Raw genomic sequence first — 22,151 nt, forward strand, 5'->3', positions numbered from 1 at the left:
TTGCTAACACCCCCTCCTTATGAACCCCAATCCCATCTAGTCTAATAGCCTGTATCTCAGTATTCTCCTCGACAACATTGTCTTTTTCCTGTGTGAATACTGACGAAAAATATTCATTTAGCGCCTCTCCTATCCCTTCGGACTCCACGCACAACTTCCCACTACTCTCCTTGACTGGCCCTAGTCTTACTCTAGTCATTCTTTTATTCCTGACATACCTATAGCTTTAGGGTTTTCCTTGATCCCACCTGCCAAAGACTTCTCATGTCCCCTCCTGTCTCTTGACTGACCATGGGAAATGCAGGATTATGGGATAGGGGGGCTGGGTCTGGGTGGGATACACTTCAGAAGGTCAGTGTGGACTCGTTGGGCTGAATGGCCTGCTTCCACACTGTAGGGATTCTATGATTCTAACCCTGAGATGCAGTAGTACTTCTGCCCACCCCTTCCCTGTTTCCTGTATTGCCTTAGAGATTTTCTACCATCCTGGAGCCCTGTGGGTAATATGGATATGGAAGCTCAGCCTAATCCCTGAGAATTTATGAATCTCTGTGTGATCAATGCCCATTTGGATGGACATTCCCCACCTAGGGACCACTCCTACTGTCAAGTCCCAGGCTACAATCATGAATGAATGCTATCTTGTGGGGAACATTTTCAACTTTCACAATCAACTGGTGAATCGATTAATGGGCACTGAGCAGAATTTATTCTGCTTTCAGAGGAAATCGACTATCTGTAGGTGTTCCCAGGACCCCCTTGGATGTGGTTGGTGTAGGTGTTGTAATTTTTACTGCTTTCCTCAGTTATGATGTGCACATTCGATACACTGGTGGAAATACGTTGCGTGTTCTCTCCCAACCCTATCTACTATCAACAACTATCAAAAGATTCAACCTGTAACAGAGCCAGACAGCACAGAAACGGCCCCTCGGTCCAACCAGTCTGTGCTGACCATGTTCCCAAACTAAACTGGCCCATATCCCTAAAACCCTTCCTATTCATGTACTTGCCCAAATGTCTTTTAAATGTTCTAATTGTACTCGCATCTACCACTTCCTCAGGAAGTTCATTTTGTACGCAAACCACCCTCTGTGTGGAAAAAAAGCTTGGCTCGCATGTGGTTTTGTTTTAAATCTTTCGCCTCTCACCTTAAAAATATGTTTCGTAGTGCTGAATTCCCCCGTCCTAGGGAAAAGACCCTTGCTAAACAATTTATCTATCATGATTTTATAAACCTCTACAAGGTCACCCCTTAAGCCCAATGCAAACACACCCAACCGCCATACATACTGGGCACATATATTTCCCTTTTTCTCCACGTCGGTGTGTGCTCCTGCAGATCTATCATTGCCCCCAGTAGCTGTAGCGTGCCTCTCCCCAAAGTAATGCCTGTGCTTTTTGGGCATACCCAGAAGTGGACCTTCCAAGTGTAGATGTACCCACTCACTTCTCTTAGCTTCTATCCTTCTCCTTGCACTGAGGTTACCCGCTGTGTCAGAGGAATTTTCTTTGTAACACATATTGACGAGTCTGTTAATGTTCTGATCCCTGACACTGTGCTCATAAACCCAGAGCAAACCTGAGAATGTTTGTCACCCGCTGGCGCACCTTCGTTCCTCCAACAATTTTTTTAAACTGCGGAGGTCTACTTTCTGGAAGTTTAACTGTTGTATTTGCCGTTCAGCTCGGCTGTTGGAGCAGTCATGGCTAAAGTGCCCATTTCTGAGACAGATACCCAGTTATTTTGTAGCTGCTACTCTCAGTCACTGCCACAGCGACATGTGCAGCTTCTTCCCCCTCAAATCTCCTATTCCCTAGTTCCTCTGCCCATGCCATCAGTTAGTAGGGGCAAGATGTCCACCCTTTGGACTGAAGACTGCATGAGCTGTTGGCAGGGCAAGGCTACGCTGTAGCATGGAGGTAAGTGCTGAGTGAGTCAACACTTAAGAGAGTGAGCAAGCCCAGAGTTGGAGCCTGGTCTAGTCTGTGAGCTGGGTGCGTAATCCCTGTACCAAATGTGTTCCTGGAGCAACCTCTTTCACTGCTAGCTGTAGTGCACCCTGCGAGGGGATCTGACGGGTACGGAGATGGCCATGAGGGGTTGGCAAATGCCAGATGCCAATGCCGGCAGACGAGGGCAGTTTGTACCCCGAGATGGTGACCCACATAAAGCTGCTCTGACTTCAAATGGAGCTTGTTCAACCCATTTGGGAAGATCAGTGAATATTAAGGCTGTCAACAAGGTGTTTAACAAGCAGTAAACCAACTGTTAATGAATAACTGCCCAGTGAGATACTCACCATGATGCATGGGAAATCCAGAAGAAATATTTACACAAGACGCCCTGATAATAAAATGTGAGGCTGGATGAACACAGCATCCAGCCTCACATTTTATTATCTTGGAATCTCCAGCATCTGCAGTTCCCATTATCTCTGATACACAAGACGCCCTGTCTGATTCTGCCTAAAATCTCTCAATGAGCAGTGTGGGGATTTGGCTTCTCAGCTTGGAAAAGGTGTGAGGGAAATGAGATAAGATCAAGGCATACAATACAGTACCAAAGTTAACACGAAGCATTGCTTTACATGAAACAGTGAAGGTGGAGCAGGGGAAGTTCATTCCAACTCGGGGAGGGCAATTTTAGCATGAAACTGCAAAGTCAGCTTCAAATAGATGAAGCGTGCTTGATAGAACTTTGGAGGTAATAAGTACACTATTATTTAAGGGACAAGTACATGTTAGAATGGGCAGACCTGTCTGCAGGAGGTGAATAAAGGTGGCCCCAGTGCTTGTAGTGTCAACAGGCTTACATTCCAATGTAATTTACCAATGTCTGCATTCAGAACTAAACTGCCTGTTGAAACTTGTCACAATGTAATTGCACCTGATCTGCAGTGGTGAGAGGTATTCTTATTGCAGTAGGATACGTTTACACAGAGTTTCAAAAAGCAGATGAAGTGATTTATAATAGAATAATAAAAATCAGCACGGGAAGCTCAGTTTCAAAACAGAGACTGCATTGAACTTGCATCCCATTTCCAAGTATTTCACGCCCTCACACCTGACTTGAACTGAGAACTCAACACCTCTTCAGCATGCAGGCATGTTCCTCAAAATTCAACCTGCTCAGAACTGGGCACAGAGCTCAATGTGGGACTTACCCGGAACTGGACACAGTGCTCAATGTGGGACTGAAACTGAACTGGACACAGCTCAGCGTGGGACTGACACTGAACTGGGCACAGTGCTCAATGTGGGATTGACCTGGAACTGGGCACAGAGCTCGATGTGGGAGTGACACTGAACTGGACACAGTGCTCAATGTGGGACTGACACTGGACCGGACACAGGACTAAAGTTGTTTCTTCTGACAAAAACATAAGACATGTTGAATATGCTGTCTGAGCCCAGTGTGTTTGGTTTGCTGACAACTTCCTCTCTGTACTATCCTCCTTTCCCAGTCTGAATGGTCTGCACTCACCTCTGCTATCCTGTCCAGAAACCCCTTGATATATCTCTTGCTCTCGCTCTCTCCTGCCTTCAACACATTTCTTTACATCTGCCTGTTTGACAAGTATTTGAGCTGGTGACCGAGCCTTCCCCAATGTGACCTGTGGCATGCTTTATTGTATAACACTTTTGTGCATTGCTGCATTATATGCACACCTTCTTCCTTGTTTATGTACTAGAGTGGCCAAATAGCTTCTGGCTCAGAGGTAGGGTCGTTTCCCACTGAGGCCCCGGTGCCTCTGCCCTTTGGCGTACCTGTACAATGATGCCGCAGTTTTGGATTTGCCTACTCCGATTATGTAAGCACCTCGTCAGCTGGCGTTATTTCCATTTCTCCCTCCCCAAGCAATTGGCTCAGTACAGATAGTACAATGATCATTTACAGGACACCAAGATAAGATTGCATTGTTGTCCTTTCATATCTGGCACCAACATTGCCGCTGAGTTTATTGGGAGTGGATGAAATTTCCTTCTGTCTGGTAGATCAAAGGTAATTTTCATCAACATCCTGAGGCTTGCTTTTGATCAGAGCCAGACTCACCACATAAACACAGTGGCTACAACAGCGGGCCAGGAGCTGGGAATCCTGCAGCAAGTAACCCCCCCACCTGACTCTACAAAGCCCCGTCCCAAAATCTACAAGGCACAAGTCAGGATTGTGATGGGATACTCCCCACTTGCCTGGATGGGGGCAGCCCCAACAACACTCAAGAAGCTTGACACCATCCAGGACAAAGCAGCTCCCGCTTGATTGGTACCACATCCACAAACCTCCCACTCCCTCCACCACCGACACTCAGTAGCAACAGTGTGTACCATCTACAAGATGCACTGCAGAAATTCACCAAAGATCCTCAGGCAGCACCTTCCAAACCCACAACCACTACCATCTAGAAGGACAAGGGCAACAGATACGTGGGGAACACCACCCCCTGCGAGTTCCCCTCCAAGCCACTCCCCATCCTGACTTGGAAATATATCACCATTCCTCCAGTGTCGATGGGTCAGAATCCTGGAAATGCCTCTGCTATCTTCTGGTAGGCACCTAGGAATGGGTAGCAAATGCCCACATTCCATGGAAAATGAACTAAAATTTGGAATAGCCCAATCTTGAGCCGACCCTTGGTTAGCAGCGGTGCGCAGAGAAATGAGGTGCCTTCAATGAAAATATTTTGAACTTGAACTGTTTTCCTCCATTTGTTTGTAACTTTTTCCTTCAGACAAATCACCAAAAACATCAGGAAATCCTTCGTAGAGTTAGAAATCAAAACAAACTAGGCCATGAGCTGTCACAATTCTTGAACTGACCAATTTAATCCCAAAGACAGTTAATTTGCTTCATTTTTGACCACTTTCTAAGATGAAAGAAACTCTGCACCAGACTTCATCAATAAAGAAGAGAACAACACATAAATTAAAGGAACATGAGTAGGCCAGTCGGCCCTTCAAGCCTGCTGTGCCATTCAATGGCTGATCAGATTTTAACCTCAACCCTACGTTCCTGCTATCACCCTTCCTGATAATCTCTCATCCCCTTGGGAGTCAAGAATCTATCCCCCTCTGCCGCAAGCACAATGAAAGATTCTGCATCCACTGCCTTTTGAGGAAGGGAATTCCAAAGAATCTCAACCCTGAGAGAGAAAAATGTTTCCTCAACTCCGTTTTAATGGGCGCTCCCTTATTTTTAAACTCTGACCCCTCCTTGTAGATTCTCCCACCAGGGGAAACATCGTTCCACATCCACCTAGTCACATCCCCTCAGCGTCTTAGACAATTCAATTCAGTCGCCTCTGAATATTCTAAACTCCAGAGAATATGTGATTTTGTGGACCACAGAAGGTCCTCAGTTTGGTAGCTGGTCAGTTGGACCTAGGTCTCTGCTTCAGTTAGAAGTTCTTCTTTGGAGAGAGTTCCATTTCTTTTCCTCTGATGTGCAATCTTTTAGAGGCCCAAATGCAATTGCCCCTTCTCTCAGTCCTGCGGCAAAATACTACTGAACTATAACATCTGTTGCTAGGCAGTTTTTAACCAGGTGCCAACCTGTATGCCAATAAGTGAACATCTCATAGTTACGCTTCAGTCCTTCAAGTTACAAAAAACAAAACTCGTTCTTTCTCTGCAATACAAAAGTGTCCAAATATCTATTTTCTGAGTGTTTAGGCCCCTCACAAATTGCATATACAACACAAATGCACAAGGAGGCTGTGGTTAATAGTGAGCGAAATCTATGCCTTACAGGTCAACCTGACAGCAACGTTGGGAACCTTCGATGTGGCTGCTGAGGTTGATGAGGTGACGATCGAAGGTGAAGGGGCGATGCACATGTCTCTGTCGAGCTCTCAACTGGACAACCTGAACCGTCAACTGCAGTTTGTCACCTACAGCAACACTGTCTTCAACCCCAACACAGCCGACACAGGTAGGTTATCCAGGGGGCAGGGTAACTGAAGAGCAGTTCTATGCAGTTAGTCTGCACATCAGTCAAGATCTCATTAACAGAATAGGCTCGAGGGACTGAATGGCCTCCTCCTGTTCCTCAATGGTCGATAATTTAAAGCAATATTTTGCATCAGCCTTCGTGATGGGGCACACTGCAAACATCCTAGATAACCGATAAGTAAGATGCTAATGGGAGGCAAGAACTTGGAACAGTCTTGATCATGAAGGATAAAGTATGTGTCAAACTAAATGGGGCTAAAGACAAACAAAATAAAAACCAAAAGAACTACAGATGCTGGAAATCAGAAACAAAAAAACAAGTTGCTGGAAAAGCTCAGCTGATCTGGCAACATCTGTGGAGAGAAATCAGAGTTAAAATTTTGGGTCCAGTGACTCTTCCTCAGAACTGGTGGTAGCTAGGAAGATGTTGGTTATTACACAGAAGATGGGATGGGGGGAGGGGGTAAGGAGTAAATAAAAGGCGGAGATCAAGCCCGAAGAGAGAAAAGAACAGTTGGATAGATAAAGGAGTGGACAACGATCAGCCTGGGAGAACGGTGACCAACGGAGACTGTTGGCGGTGGGCAATGGGTTGTGTGTAACAGCAGGCTATGTGATTACAAGGCTCGGTTTGTGGGGGCTGGGATAAGGATGTGGGAGAACTCCGGCCCTAAAATTATTGAATTTGGTGTTGAGTCCGGAGGGCTGCAGGGTCCCCAAGTGGAAAATGAGGTGCTGTTCCGCCAGCTTGTGCTGAGCTTCACTGGAGAACTGCAGCAAACCAGAGACAGAGACATTAGCCAGGGAACAGGGTGGTGTGTTAAAGTGGCAGGCAACAGGTAGCTCAGGGTCTTTTTTTGCGGGAGATCATAGATGTTCTGCAAAACAGTCACTCAGTCAATGCTTCAGCAGGTGGGAAAAATGCGAATGTGATGCCCTTGTACAAGAAGAAGTGGGGACAGAAAGCAGGAAACTGTAGATCGGTTAATCAAACATGTGTTGTTGGGGAAAATGCTAGAATCCCTTATTAACAACTGCCTACATTGCTCAAACCTTCAAGTACAGCAGTTGGAAATGTCACGTTGAGGTTGTACAGGACATTGGAGCACTGTGTGCAGTTCTGGTCTCCCTGTTATAGGAAGGACATTATTAAGCTGGAGAGGGTTCAAAAGAGATTTACCAGGATGTTGCCAGGAATGGAGGGATTGAGTTATCAGGAGAGGCTGGATAGGCTGGGACTTTTTTCACTGGAGTGTAGGAAATTGAGGGGTGACCTTTGAGGTTTATAACATCATTGGGGGTATAGATAAGGTGAATGGCCGGTGTCTTTACCCTAGGGTGATGGATTACAAAACTAGGGGTATATTTTTAAGGTGAGAGGCGAGAGATTTGTAAAGCTTACATAAGGTGGAGGAAGCTAGGGTCAAGTTCAGCTAGAGAGGATTACATGCAGGCAAGGAAGGAGCTCAAAAATGGTCTGAGGAGAGCCAGGAGGGGGCACGAGAAAGGCTTGGCAGAAGGAATCCGGGAAAACACAAAGGCATTTTACACTTACGTGAGGAATAAGAGAATGGTCAAAGAAAGAGTAGGGCCGATCAGGGATAGCATAGGAAACTTGTGTGTGGAGCCTGAGGAGGTAGGGGAAGCCCTAAATGAGTTTTTTGCTTCTGTCTTTACGAAAGAAACCAACTTTGTAGTGAATGAAACCTTTGAAGAGCAGGTGTGCATGCTGGAATGGATAGAGATAGAGGAAGCTGATGTGCTGAAAATTTTGTCAAACATTAAGATTGACAAGTCGCCAGGCCCGGATCAGATTTGTCCTCGGCTGCTTTGGGAAGCGAGAAATGCAATTGCTTCGCCACTTGCGAAGATCGTTGCATCCTCGCTCTCCACTGGAGTCGTACCTGAGGACTGGAGAGAGGCAAATGTAATTCCTCTCTTCAAGAAAGGAAATAGGGAAATCCCCGGCAATTATAGACCGGTAAGTCTCACGTCTGTCGTCTGCAAGGTGTTAGAAAGGATTCTGAGGGATAAGATTTATGACCATCTGGAAGAGCATGGCTTGATCAAATACAGTCAACACGGCTTTGTGAGGGGTAGGTCATGCCTTACAAACCTTATCGAGTTTTTTGAGGATGTGACTAGAAAGGTTGATGAGGGTCGAGCTGTGGATGTGGTGTATATGGACTTCAGTAAGGCATTTGATAAGGTTCCCCATGGTAGGCTCATTCAGAAGGTCAGGAGGAATGGGATACAGGGGAACTTAGCTGCTTGGATACAGAATTGGCTGGCCAACAGAAGACAGCGAGTGGTAGTAGAAGGAAAATATTCTGCCTGGAAGTCAGTGGTGAGTGGAGTTCCACAGGGCTCTGTCCTTGGGCCTCTACTGTTTGTAATTTTTATTAATGACTTGGACGAGGGGATTGAAGGATGGGTCAGCAAGTTTGCAGACGACACAAAGGTCGGAGGTGTCGTTGACAGTGTAGAGGGCTGTTGTAGGCTGCAGCGGGACATTGACAGGATGCAGAGATGGGCTGAGAGGTGGCAGATGGAGTTCAACCTGGATAAATGCGAGGTGATGCATTTTGGAAGGTCGAATTTGAAAGCTGAGTACAGGATTAAGGATAGGATTCTTGGCAGCGTGGAGGAACAGAGGGATCTTGGTGTGCAGATACATAGATCCCTTAAAATGGCCACCCAAGTGGACAGGGTTGTTAAGAAAGCATATGGTGTTTTGGCTTTCATTAACAGGGGGATTGAGTTTAAGAGTCGTGAGATCTTGTTGCAGCTCTATAAAACTTTGGTTAGACCGCACTTGGAATACTGCGTCCAGTTCTGGGCGCCCTATTATAGGAAAGATGTGGATGCTTTGGAGAGGGTTCAGAGGAGGTTTACCAGGATGCTGCCTGGACTGGAGGGCTTATCTTATGAAGAGAGGTTGACTGAGCTCGGTCTCTTTTCATTGGAGAAAAGGAGGAGGAGAGGTGACTTAATTGAGGTATACAAGATAATGAGAGGCATAGATAGAGTTGATAGCCAGAGACTATTTCCCAGGGCAGAAATGGCTAGCACGAGGGGTCATAGTTTTAAGCTGGTTGGTGGAAAGTATAGAGGGGATGTCAGAGGCAGGTTCTTTACGCAGAGAGTTGTGAGAGCATGGAATGCGTTGCCAGCAGCAGTTGTGGAAGCAAGGTCATTGGGGTCATTTAAGAGACTGCTGGACATGTATATGGTCACAGAAATTTGAGGGTGCATACATGAGGATCAATGGTCGGCACAACATTGTGGGCTGAAGGGCCTGTTCTGTGCTGTACTGTTCTATGTTCTATGTTCTATGTTCTATGACATGTGGGCATGAGGGATAGGGGCCAGGACCAGGCAGGTGAGACTGGTTTAGATTAGGATTATGGCTGGCCTGAGGGCTCTGTTTCTGTGCTGTGTGACTGTATGGACTAAATAACAGGATATTTTGAAAAGCTTAACCCAATCAAACAGAGTCAATGTGGTTTTGTGAAAGTGGCTGTCAGATCTTCTCGGAGTACAACAGGTGCATGCTGGGAAAAGAGGAAAACTTGTCCCTGACCGACCGATGCTACGAAAGAGCTGTCAGAACAAAAGTATGCCTCCATATTTCTGAGGGAAGCCTTAGCTGAATCTCCTTTCGGAAATGTATTCATTTTAAAAAAAAGGCCGGAGTGGCACATGAGTGATTGGCACTCGTCAAAAAACCCGGCCTGTCTGCCTGAGAGTTCATGTAAGCTGATACACACTTCCTGTGATGTAAGAAACTATTTCCTGTCTGCAAAGACAAGAGAAACACCTTCCAACAAAGCCCAGGGAATGGCCCCCGAAGACTGGCATTGTGAGGAGGATTGCCAGCAGCTCTCGTCCTGAGTCACAAGCCACTTGGACCTGGCACCCAGTCCTCAGACGGGAAGGGGACACGGTGCATTGTTACAGACTTCCACACTGCAGAACAGGTCTGTCATTCGCCATGAGGGGCGCTGCAGCATGGCGTGTCCCATGTTCCTTGTACAACTCAATAACACAGACATCATTTGGCCTTAGCCCTGGGGTAGTTTGAAGAGAAATGCAGCATCCTTTTCATTATCTGGCTATTGCTAACTCTCTACATTGTATAAGCTACAGGTCCTGATGAGATTTGCTGCGACCATTGCTAAGTCTAGGCAGTGGGTAAAATTGCTAAATAGGGGGAAGGCTAATTACAACAGCATTAGGTAGGAACTGGAGACATTTGATTGGGAGCAGTTGTTTGAAGGTAAATCCACACCTGACATGTGGGAGTCTTTTAAAAGCCAGTTGACCAGAGTTCAGGACCAGCATATCCCTGTGAGGATGAAAGATAAGATTTGGAAACATTGGATGTTGAGAGATGTAGTAAGTAAAAAGAAAAAGGAAGTAGATGTAAGGTTTAGGAAACAAATCAAAGGAGACCCTTGAGTATAAAGGAAGCAGAAAAGAACTTAAATTAGGAAAGCTAGAAGGGGCTGTGAAATGTCCTTGGCAAGTAGGATCAAGGACAATCCCAAGGCATTTTATATGTATATTAGGAGCAAGAGGGTAACTAGGGAAACGGTAGCTCCACTCTCGGACAAAGGAGAGAATTTGTGTAGAGCTGGAGAAAGTGGGTGAGGTCCTTTAATGAGTACTTGGCATTGGGTATTCACCAGGGAGAAAGATATGGATGGTAGTATGTTTAGAGAGGGTTATGTTGATATTCTAGGACATGTCGATATTAAGGAAGAGGAGGTGCTGGGTGTCTTGAAAAGCATTAAGGTCGATAAGTCCCCAGGGCCTGACCAGGATCCTGAAGCAGACAAGGGAGGAGACTGGGGCCTTGACAGAGATCTCTGTATCTTCTTTAGTCAGAGGTGAAGCCCCAGAAGACTGGAGAATAGCCGATGTTGTTCCTTTATTCCACAGCGGCATCAAGGATAATCCAGGAAATAATAGTGGTGAGCATTCCAGCAGTGGCAGGGAAATTATTGGAGAAGACTTTTAGTGATAGAATTTACTTGTATTTGGAGAAGAATGGACTTATTAGGGATAGTCAGCGTGGCTTTATCCAGGGAGGCCTTGTCTCACAAACTTGTTCTAGTTATTTTTTGAGGAAGTGACAAAGATGGTGGAGGGTAGGACAGACGATGTAGTCTACATGGACTTTACTAGCGCATTTGACAAGGTTCCTCATGATTGACTGGTCCAGAAGATTAAATTGTATGGAACCCATAGTGAGTTGGCAGGTTGGATCAAAATTGACTTGGCCAAGGAGGACAGAGGGTAATTGTGGAGGGGGTGTTTTTCTGTTTGGCTGTCTCTGACCAGTGGTGTTCCGCAAGGATCAGTGCTGGGACTTCTTTCTTTGTAATATGTATACAAAGGATTTAGGTGATTGGTCTGATTAGTAAGTTTGTAGATGCCATGAAAGTTGGTGGAGTTGTGGTTAGTGAGGAAGGCTGTGAAAGGATGCAGCAGAATATAGATCAGCTATAAGGACTGAAGAAATGGCAGATGGAGTTTAACCCAGACAAGTGAGGCGATGCATTTTGGAAGGTCACACGTAAGAGAAAAGTGTAATGTGAATGGGGACCCTTAGGAGCATTGATATACAGAGGGATCTTTGGGGTACAAGACCATAGCTCCCTGAAAGTGGCAGCACAAGTGGGTACGGTGGTAAAGAAGGCATATGCCACGCTTGCCTGTGTCAGTCGGGGCATTGGATAGAAAAGTTGGCGAGTCATGTTGCAGCTGTCTCAAGCTTCAGTGAGGCCCCATTTGGAGTAGTGCATGCAGTTCTGGTCACCACACTATAGGAAGGATGTGGAGGCTTTGGAGAGGGTGGAGAAGCGATTTCCCAGGATGTTGCCTGGATTGGAGTGTATTGGCTATAAGGAGAGGCTGGATAAACTCACCGCCTCCACTTCCAGTTACAACACCTCATACACCACCCTCACCGCTGCTGCTGCCGCCCACCCCGCTCCTCCCACCGCCGACGGAACCCCGCCCACGGCCGACGCTGACGGAACCCCGCCCACGGCCGACGACCTCATCGCTCCGCCCACAACCTCCACAGCCAGCAACCCCAGAGGAGACAGCCACACTGAGCCCTGCCGCATCTTCACCATCTCCCCAGACCTCCCACTGACTGAGGACGAACGGTCAGTCCTAAGCAAGGGGCTCACCTTTGTCCCCCTACAACCACACATCAACCAATACCAGTCACGATTGGACATAGAGCAGTTTTTCCGCCGCCTTCGCCTCCATGCCTACTTCTTCAACCGGGAACCTAACCCTCCCTCCACTGACCCCTTCTCCCGCTTCCAACACAAGTCCTCCTCCTTGACACCACCCCCAGGCCTCCTACCTTCCCTCGGCCTCTTCATCTCAAACTGCCATCGAGACATTAACCGCCTCAACCTCTCCACCCCTCTCACCCACTCCAACTTCTCCCCCGCAGAATGGGCAGCCCTCCGCTCCCTCCGCTCCAACCCCAACCTCACCATCAAACCCGCAGACAAGGGTGGTGCAGTGGTCGTATGGCGCACTGAGCTCTACATCGTTGAGGCCAAACGCCAACTCTCCGACACCACCTACTAACGCCCCCTCGATCATGACCCCTCACCCGAGCACCAAACCATCATCTCCAACACCATTCGCGACCTCATCACCTCAGGGGACCTCCCACCCACTGCCTCCAACCTCATTGTTCCCCAACCCCGCACGGCCCGTTTCTATCTCCTTCCCAAAATCCACAAACCTGCCTGCCCTGGTCGACCCATTGTCTCAGCCTGTTCCTGCCCCACCGAACTCATCTCCACCTATCTGGACTCCATTTTCTCCCCTTTGGTCCAGGAACTCTCTACCTACGACCGTGACACCACCCACGCCCTCCACCTCCTACAGGACTTCCAATTCCCTGGCCCCCAACTCCTCATCTTCACCATGGACGTCCAGTCCCTATACACCTGCATTTCGCATGCAGATGGCCTCAAGGCCCTCCGCTTCTTCCTGTCCCGCAGGCCCGACCAGTCCCCCTCCACCGACACCCTCATCCGCCTAGCCGAACTTGTCCTCACCCTCAACAACTTCTCTTTCGATTCCTCCCACTTCCTACAGACAAAGGGGGTGGCCATGGGCACCCGCATGGGCCCCAGCTATGCCTGCCTCTTTGTAGGTTACGTGGAACAGTCCCTCTTCCGCACCTACACAGGCCCCAAACGCCACCTCTTTCTCCGTTACATTGATGACTGTATCGGCGCCGCCTCTTGCTCCCCAGAGGAGTTCGAACAGTTCATCCACTTCACCAACACCTTCCACCTCAACCTTCAGTTCACCTGGGCCATCTCCAGCACATCCCTCAACTTCCTGGACCTCTCAGTCTCCATCTCAGGCAACCAGCTTGTTAACTGATGTCCATTTCAAGCCCACCGACTCCCACAGCTACCTAGAATACACCTCCTCCCACCCACCCTCCTGCAAAAATTCCATCCCCTATTCCCAATTCCTCCGCCTTCGCCACATCTGCTCCCACGATGAGGCATTCCACTCCCGCACATCCCAGATGTCCAAGTTCTTCAAGAACCGCAACTTTCCCCCCATAGTGGTCGAGAACGCCCTTGACCGCGTCTCCCGCATTTCCCGCAACACATCCCTCACATCCCGCCCCCGCCACAACCGCCCAAAGAGGATCCCCCTCGTTCTCACACACCACCCCACCAACCTCCGGATACAACGCATCATCCTCTGACACTTCCGCCATCTACAATCCGACCCCACCACCCAAGACATTTTTCCATCCCCACCCTTGTCTGCTTTCCGGAGAGACCACTCTCTCCTTGACTCCCTTGTTCGCGCCACACTGTCCTCCCACCCCACCACACCCAGCACCTTCCCCTGCAACCGCAGGAAATGCTACACTTGCCCCCACACCTCCTCCCTCACCCCTATCCCAGGCCCCAAGATGACTTTCCATATTAAGCAGAGGTTCACCTGCACATCTGCCAATGTGGTATACTGCATCCATTGTACCCGGTGTGGCTTCCTCTACATTGGGGAAACCAAGCGGAGGCTTGGGGACCGCTTTGCAGAACACCTCCACTCGGTTCGCAGTAAACAACTGCACCTCCCAGTTGCAAACCATTTCCACTCCCCCTCCCATTCTTTAGATGACATGTCCATCCTGGGCCTCCTGCAGTGCCACAATGATGCCACCCGAAGGTTGCAGGAACAGCAACTCATATTCCGCCTGGGAACCCTACAGCCCAATGGTATCAATGTGGACTTCACCAGCTTCAAAATCTCCCCTTCCCCCACCGCATCCCAAAACCAGCCCAGTTCGTACCCTCCCCCCACTGCACCACACAACCAGCCCAGCTCTTCCCCTCCACCCACTGCATCCCAAAACCAGTCCAACCTGTCTCTGCCTCCCTAACCTGTTCTTCCTCTCACCCATCCCTTCCTCCCACCCCAAGCCGCACCTCCATCTCCTACCTACTAACCTCATCCCACCTCCTTGACCTGTCCGTCTTCCCTGGACTGACCTATCCTCTCCCTACCTCCCCACCTATACTCTCTCCACCTATCTTCTTTTCCCTCCATTTTCGGTCCGCCTCCCCCTCTCTCCCTATTTATTCCAGTTCCCTCACCCCATCCCCCTCTCTGATGAAGGGTCTAGGCCCGAAACATCAGCTTTTGTGCTCCTGAGATGCTGCTTGGCCTGCTGTGTTCATCCAGCCTCACATTTTATTATCTTGGATTCTCCAGCATCTGCAGTTCCCATTATGTCTATTGCAGGATAAACTCGGATTGTTTTCACTGGAGCATCAGAGGCTGGGGGCTGACCTGATAGAAGTATGTAAATTATGAGAGGTGTAAATAGGGTGGGTAGTTTGTCTTTTTCCCAGGATCGAAATGTTAAAAACTAGGGGGGAGAGGTTTAAGGTGAGAGGAGGATGTTTTTCACAGAGAGATGCCTGAAATGTGCTGTTAGGGAGCGGTGGTAGAAGTATTTATTCAGACACATGAACAGGCAGGGAATAGAGGGATGGAGACAATGTGCAGGCAGATGGGATTAGTTTAGAATAGGATAATGGCTGGCATAGACATGGTGGGCTGAAGGGCCTGTTCCCATGCTGCACCGTTCTATATTCTCCAGAAGGGTGTGCTTGGCCCAGTCTGGGTCTAACTGGAAGAGGCTCTTGTACTGAATGAGATGCCAATCTTTGCATATTCGCAGCTTGTTGCAAGTTATAATGCACCTTGAAACAGAGTCTCTGAGGAAGATCAGATCATGGGTCTCATTCCTTTAAAATTCCAAGCTGTTCTGTCTGCAAGCCCATGACGTTGTCACAGTGAGGTGATGCTTAAGGCACTTCTCAGTGTTAGCTTAGCCATGGCTGGATGGTAGCACTGCACCCTGGGAGGGTGATTGTGTGTGGCCTATTTCTCTCAGCCCCACCCACACGACTCCCCCTTCTGACTGATGGTGAAGCAAAGCAACACTTGCATTTCTGTATGGCCTGATGCTGCAAAGGACCTGAACAGGACTCAGGTACAGAGGCATCTTGAGGTTCATGTCCATAGCTCCCTGAAAGTGGCCATGCATGTCCATAGGGTGGGAAAGAAGGCGTATGGCCTGTTTGCCTTTATTGGTTGGCGAACTGAGTGCAAGATCAGGATGTCATGTTACAGCTTTATAAGGCTTTGGTGAGGCCACACTTTTAGAGTATTGTGTTCAATGCTGGTCCCACATTACAGGAGGGATGTGGAGTTTTGGGAGAGGGTGCAGAGAGGTTTACCAGGATGCTGCCTGGATTAGAGGGTAAAAGCTTTAAGGAGAGGCTAGAAAAACTCAGGTTATTTTATCTGGAGGCTGTAAAATAATGAGATGCATAGATAGGTTTGACGGTCAGAGTTAAAATATCTAATACTAGGGGGCATGCAGTTAAAGTTAGAGGGGGAAAGTTCAAAGGAGGGGTGGTGGTGGAGACAGATACAATAGGGGTGTTTTAGGGACTTTTAGATTAAATGCATGAATATGCAAAGAATAGAGGGACAGGGACCAAGGGCAGGCAGAAGAGATTCGTTTAATTTGGCTTCATGTTCGGCTCAATTGAGTAATGGTAACTACAAAGACATGAGGGAGGAGCTGGCCATAGCTGACTGGAAGGGGAGCCTATCAGGGAAGATGACAGAGCAACAATGGCAGGAGTTTCTGGGGGTAATTCAGGAGGCACAGCAGAAATTCATCCCAAGGATGATGAAACATTCTTAGGGGAGGACGACGCAGCTGACAGGGGAAGTCAGAGACAGCGTAAAAGCAAAAGATAACGCATACAACGTGGTGAAGATGATTGAGAAGCCTTTACAAACCAGCAGAGGGCAAATAAAAGAGCAATAAGGCTGGGGATAGAAAATGAAATGTAAGAGCAAGCTAGTTCATAATATAATGGAAAATTACAAGAGATTTTTTTAGATATCTAATGGTTAAGAGAGAGGCAAGAGTGGACATTGGACCGCTGGAAGATGAGACTGGAGAAGTAGGAATGGAGAATGAAGAAATGAAAGAGGGAACTGAATGGGTACTTTACATCAGTTTTCACAGTGGCAGACACCAGCTGCAAACCAGAACTTCAGAGAGCCGGGGGCAGAGGCGAGTTTAGTGGCTATCACTAAGGCGACAGCACTGGGGAAACTGAAAGGTCTGAAGGTGGATAAGTCACCTGGACCAGATGGACTACATCCCAGAGCTCTGAGGGAGATAACTGAGGAGATTATGGAGGTGTTAGTGGTGATCTTTCAGGAATCACTGGGGTCAGGGAGAGTCCCAGGGCATTGGAAAATGGCTAATGTAACACCTGTGATTAAGAAGGGAGGGAGGCAGAACACAGGAAACTATAGGCCGGTTGGCCTGATCTCAGTCATTGGTAAGATTGTAGAGTCTATAAATTAAGGATGAGATAGGACATAGAACATAGAACAATACAGCGCAGAACAGGCCCTTTGGCCCTCGGTGTTGCGCCGACCTGTGAACTAATCTAAGCCCCTCCCCCTACACTACCCCATCATTATCCACATGCTTAACCAGGGACTGTTTAAATGCCCCTAATGTGGCTGAGTTAACTACTTTAGCAGGCAGGGCGTTCCATGCCCTTACCACTCTCTGAGTAAAGAACTTGCCTCTGGCATCTGTCTTAAATCTATCACCCCTCAATTTGTAGCTGTGCCCCCTTGTACAAGCTGATGTCATCATCCTCGGAAAAAGACTCTCACTGTCCACCCTATCTAATCCTCTGATCATCTTGTATGTCTCTATTAAATCCCCTCTTAGTCTCCTTCTGTCCAATGAGAACAGACCCAAGTCCCTCAGCCTTTCATCATAGGTCCTGCACTCCAGACCAGGCAACATCCTGGTAAATCTCCTCTGCACCTTTTCCGATGCTTCCACATCCTTCCTGTAATGGGGCGACCAGAACTGTACGCAATATTCCAAGTGAGGCCGCACTAGCGTTTTGTACAGTTGCAGCATGACATCACGGCTCCGGAACTCAATCCCTCTACCAATAAAACCTAACACACCATAAGCCTTCTTAATAGCACGAGCAACCTGGGTGGCAACTTTCAGGGAGATTGCAGATTATTTGGCAGTGCGTAGCAAAATAGAGCAGAGTCAGCATAGCTTCACCAAGAGGTAATGCCTGACAAATCTGTTTGAATTCTTTGAGGCGGTAACGAGCAAGTTAGACAAAGGAGAGCCAGTGGACAAGATCTGGTTGGATTTGCAGAAGGCCTTAGACAAGGTGCTACACAGGAAGCTGCAAAATAGGATAAGGGCCCATGGTGTAAGGGGCAAGGTACTGGCATGGGTAGAGGATTGGCTGACTGGCAGAAGGCAGAGAGTGGAGATAATGGGGTCTTTCTCAGGATGGCAGCCTGTGACTAGTGGAGTTCCACAGGGGTCACTGTTGGGGCCACAACTGTTCACATTATACATTGATGATCTGAGTGAAGGAACTGAGGGTATTGTTGCTGAGTTTGCAGGTGACACAAAGATGGGTGGAGGGACAGGTAGTGCTGAGGAACTGGGAAGGCTACAGAAGGCCTTCGACAGACTCGGAGAGTGGGCAAAGAAGTGACAGATGGAATACAAGTGTGAGGTTATGCACTTTGGTAGGAAAAATAGAGGCACAGACTGTTTTCTAAATGGGGAAAGGCTTTGGAAATCTGAAGCATAAAGGGATTTGGGAGTGGGAGTCCTAGTGCAGAATTCCCTTCAGGCTAACGGGCAGGTTCAGTTGGCAGTTGGGAAGGTAAATGCAATGTTAGCATTCATTTCAAGAGGGCGAGAATACAACAGTAGAGATGTCTTGCTGAGGCTGTAGAAGGCTCTGGTCAGACCACATTGGGAATATTGTGAGCTGTTTCAGGCCCATTATCTCAGGAAGGATGTGCTGGCCTTGGAAAGCGGTCAGAGGTGATTCACAAGAATGATCCTGGGGATGAAGGGCTTGTCATATGAGGAACAGTTGAGGTCTCTCTGTACTTGATGGAGTATTGAAGGATGAGGGGGGGTTTGATTGAAACTTACAAAATACAGAGAGGCCTGGATAGAGTGGACATGGAGAAGATGTTTCTAGAAGAGTCTAGGACCTGAAGGCACAGCCTCAGAGTGAAGGGATAACCCTTTCGAACTGAGGTGAAGGGGAATTTCTTTATCCAGAGGGCGGGGTGGGGGGGGGGGGGATGAATCTGTGGAACTCATTGCTGCAGAGGGCTGTGGGAGCCAAGTCATTGAGTGTCTTTAAGACAGAGATAGATAGGTTCTTGGTTGGTAAGGGGATCAAGGGTTACAGCGAGAAGGCAGGAGAAAGGCATTGAGAAAAACATTGAATGGCAGAGCAGACTCAGTGGGCTGAATGGCCTAATTCTGATCCTCTGTCTTGTGGCCTTCTGCTACCTATGCTGGTCAGACTCTCGGTACCGCAGGCAATTCTTACTGACTGCCTGAACCCTTGCTGCTTGGATGAGTCAGGAAATCATTGGAGCGGTTAGGGGTGGGCCATGTTCCCAAAGAACCCCACAAACCAAAGGAGCTCAACTTACCCTTTCTCTCTCATGTGTTTATCCAGCTTTCCCTTAAGCAGATCCATGTTTCTCAGCCCAACCATCCCCTCTGGCCGGGAATTCCACATTCTCACTGCTTGTGAAGAGAATGCTCCTGAATTTCCAATTGATTGATTGACCGATCCCTCATTGTGGGACTTCCTTCACAATGGGAACCATCTCTGCGAATTCTATACTACCAAAACTTTACATTCCTCTTTGAACAGGAAGTGTTCAGAGTAATATTGTCTAAGTGCTAGCAAATGGGACCAGGTCAGATTGAGATGTCTGGTCAGCGTAGATGAGTCGGACCGAAGGGTCTGTTTCCATGCTGTATGACTCTTCAGTGCTGTTTGAGGAACACTTCAGCAAGTAGCCTCTGCATTGTCAGCTTCTGGAGTTCAAGTCCCACCCCAGGCCTTGAGTTAAAACATCAAAGGCCACAGGCCAGTGATGAGGGCATGCAGCATGGTTTGTTGTGCTGCCTTGCAAATTAGGAACAGGCTCTTCAAGCCTGCTCTGCCATTCAAAAGATCCAGACTGATTTGATTTTAACTTCTAATCCACATCCTGGTAATCTCCCTCCCCATCCCTTTGAAGAGTCTCTCTACATCTACCTCAAGGTAAAACCCAGAGCAGACTGGAGACGAGGTGCAGGTCTGGACTGGGCTGGAAAGACCATAGTTCTGAACTTCTTATTTCTCCATTTTCTCATTTATTACTATGATCTGCAATGCTAAACTTCTACTTTTTTTTCTAATTTTTTTTCCCCTAAGAGCTTGTACTTAAGAAGCTGTTGTAGAGACAGTAGGACATGTAGATGCTGGAGAATCTGAGGTAACAAGGTGTGGAGCTGGATGAACACAGCAGACCCAGCAGCATCAGAGGAGCTGGAAAACTGACATTTCGGGCCTAGACTCTTTCTGAAGAAGGGCCTAGGCCCAAAACGTCAGCTTTCCTGCTCCTCTGATGCTGCTTGGCCTGCTGTGTCCATCCAGCTCCACACCTTGTGACTTAAGAAACTGTGCCTAGGTAGCTGTTTACCTAAGATGGCACCATAAATGGCGACTTGTAAACCTTTCACTGTACTGATTTGGATACATGTGACATAGAAACATAGAAGATAGGTGCTGGAGGAGGCCATTTAGCCCTTCGAGGCTGTTTCACTATTCTTCATGATCATGGCTGATCATCCAACTCAATAACCTAATCCTGCTTTCTCCCGAAAACCTTTGACCCCATTCGCCCCAAGTGCTACATCTCGTCACCTCTTGAACACATTCAATGTTTTGACATCAACTACTTCCTGTGGTAATGAATTCCACAGGCTCACCACTCTGTGGGTGAAGAAATGCCTCCTCATCTCCGTCCTAAATGGTCCACCCTGAATCCCCCTACTGTGACCACTGGTCCTGGACACACCCACCATTGGAAACATCCTCCCTGCATCCACCCTGTCCAGCCCCATTAGAATTGTATAAGTCTGTATGAGATCCTCCCCTCATTTGTCTGAACTCCAGTGAAAACAATCCCAACCTGGTCAATCTCTCCCCATACGTCAGACCCGCCATCCCCGGAATCAGCCTGGTAAACCATTGCTGCACTCCCTCAAGAGCAAGAGCATCTTTCCTCAGAAAAGGAGACCAAAACTGCACACAATATTCCAGGTGTGGTCTCGCCAAGGCTCTGTATAACTAACAACACATCCCTGCTCCTGTACTCGCACCCTCTCACAATGAAGGCCAACATACCATTTGCCGCCTTTACCACCTGCAGCACCTGCATGCTTACCTTCAGCAACTGGTGCACAAGGACACCCAGATCCCACTGCATGCTCCTCTCTCCCAATTTACAGCCATTCAGTAGGAGTCTGCCTTCTTGTTTTTGCTTCTGAAGTGAATAACTTCACATTTATCCAAATTATGCTGCACCTGCCATTGATTTGGCAGCTAATTCAATACCTCAGCTGTTAAAATACTCAGGGATTCTGCTTCCAGACCTTTTCAGGATGAGCGTTTCAAAGATGCATGACCCTCTGAGCCAGAGAAAGAAACATTCTCCTTGTCTCTGTTTTAAATGGGCAAGCCCTGATTCTGAAGTTCTAGCATCTCCCACGAGAGGAAACATCGTCTCCACATCCACCCAGCCGAGTCCCCTCAGAATCTTATGTTTCAGTCAAGTCACCTCTTAATCTTCCAACCTCCAGAGGTTCCAGGCCTGGTTTGTCCAAACTTTCCTCATGAAGCCACGCACTCTTTCCGGTTATTAGTCTCCTATCTGTTGACCAAAGCCTTGTCTGACTTCTGTGTTAACTGTAAAGGTTCCTTATTTCAAAGAAATTTTCAGTTTTCGGCAGTCCTGGCCAATAGTGTTCACTCGCTCCACATCACACAGCATGGCCATCGGATCCTTGTCACATGACTTTGTGGAAGTGACCATTTCCTACATCAGAACAGTGACACCACTTAGTCGCTTATCTACTCATTATGAAAAGTGGTACCCGAAAACAGAACATTTACCACTAGCTCATCCCCTCAGAAGAGAATCCATACAGTGTGGAAAGAGGCCATTCAGCCCAGTACATCTATACCAACCCCCCAAAGAACATCCCACCCTATCCCCATATTTAGTGTGGCTAATCCAACTATTCTACAATCCCTGGACACTATGGCCAATTTAGCATGCAGAAAGAGGCCATTTAGCCCATCAAGTCTGCACGACCCTCCAAAGAGCATCCCACCCAGACCCACCCCCCTTCCCTAAACCCATAACCCTGTATTTTCCATGGCTAATGCATCAAGTCTGCACATCCCTGAATATTATGGAATAATTTAGCATGGTCAATTCACCTAGCCTACACATCTTTGGACTGTGGGTGGAAACCAGAGCACCCAGAGGAAACCCACGCAGACACGGGGAGAATGGGCAAACTCTGCACAGACAGTCACCCGAGGCTGGAATTGAACTCGGGTCCCTGGCGCTATGAGGCAGCAGTGCTAACCACTGAGCCATTGCGTTCAGCATTCAAATGACAGGCCTGCAGCATCCACCGTACTTTGCTTTTGTTTCAGATG

General features: G+C 47.9%; 1 protein-coding gene across 2 annotated transcripts in view; it reads left to right on the forward strand.

The window, feature by feature from the left end:
• LOC125448302 (beta-1,4 N-acetylgalactosaminyltransferase 1-like) overlaps nt 1-22,151 on the forward strand; it is a 117,898-nt gene that overhangs the window by 59,643 nt on the left and 36,104 nt on the right. For both annotated transcript variants that reach the window (XM_048523534.2, XM_059643347.1), the window contains exon 6: nt 5,755-5,935. In XM_048523534.2, the coding sequence (XP_048379491.1) occupies nt 5,755-5,935 (181 nt within the window). The remainder of the gene's footprint in view (nt 1-5,754; nt 5,936-22,151) is intronic.

This window comes from Stegostoma tigrinum, chromosome X (assembly GCF_030684315.1).
Source record: "Stegostoma tigrinum isolate sSteTig4 chromosome X, sSteTig4.hap1, whole genome shotgun sequence".
NCBI classification, from domain to species: domain Eukaryota; kingdom Metazoa; phylum Chordata; class Chondrichthyes; order Orectolobiformes; family Stegostomatidae; genus Stegostoma; species Stegostoma tigrinum.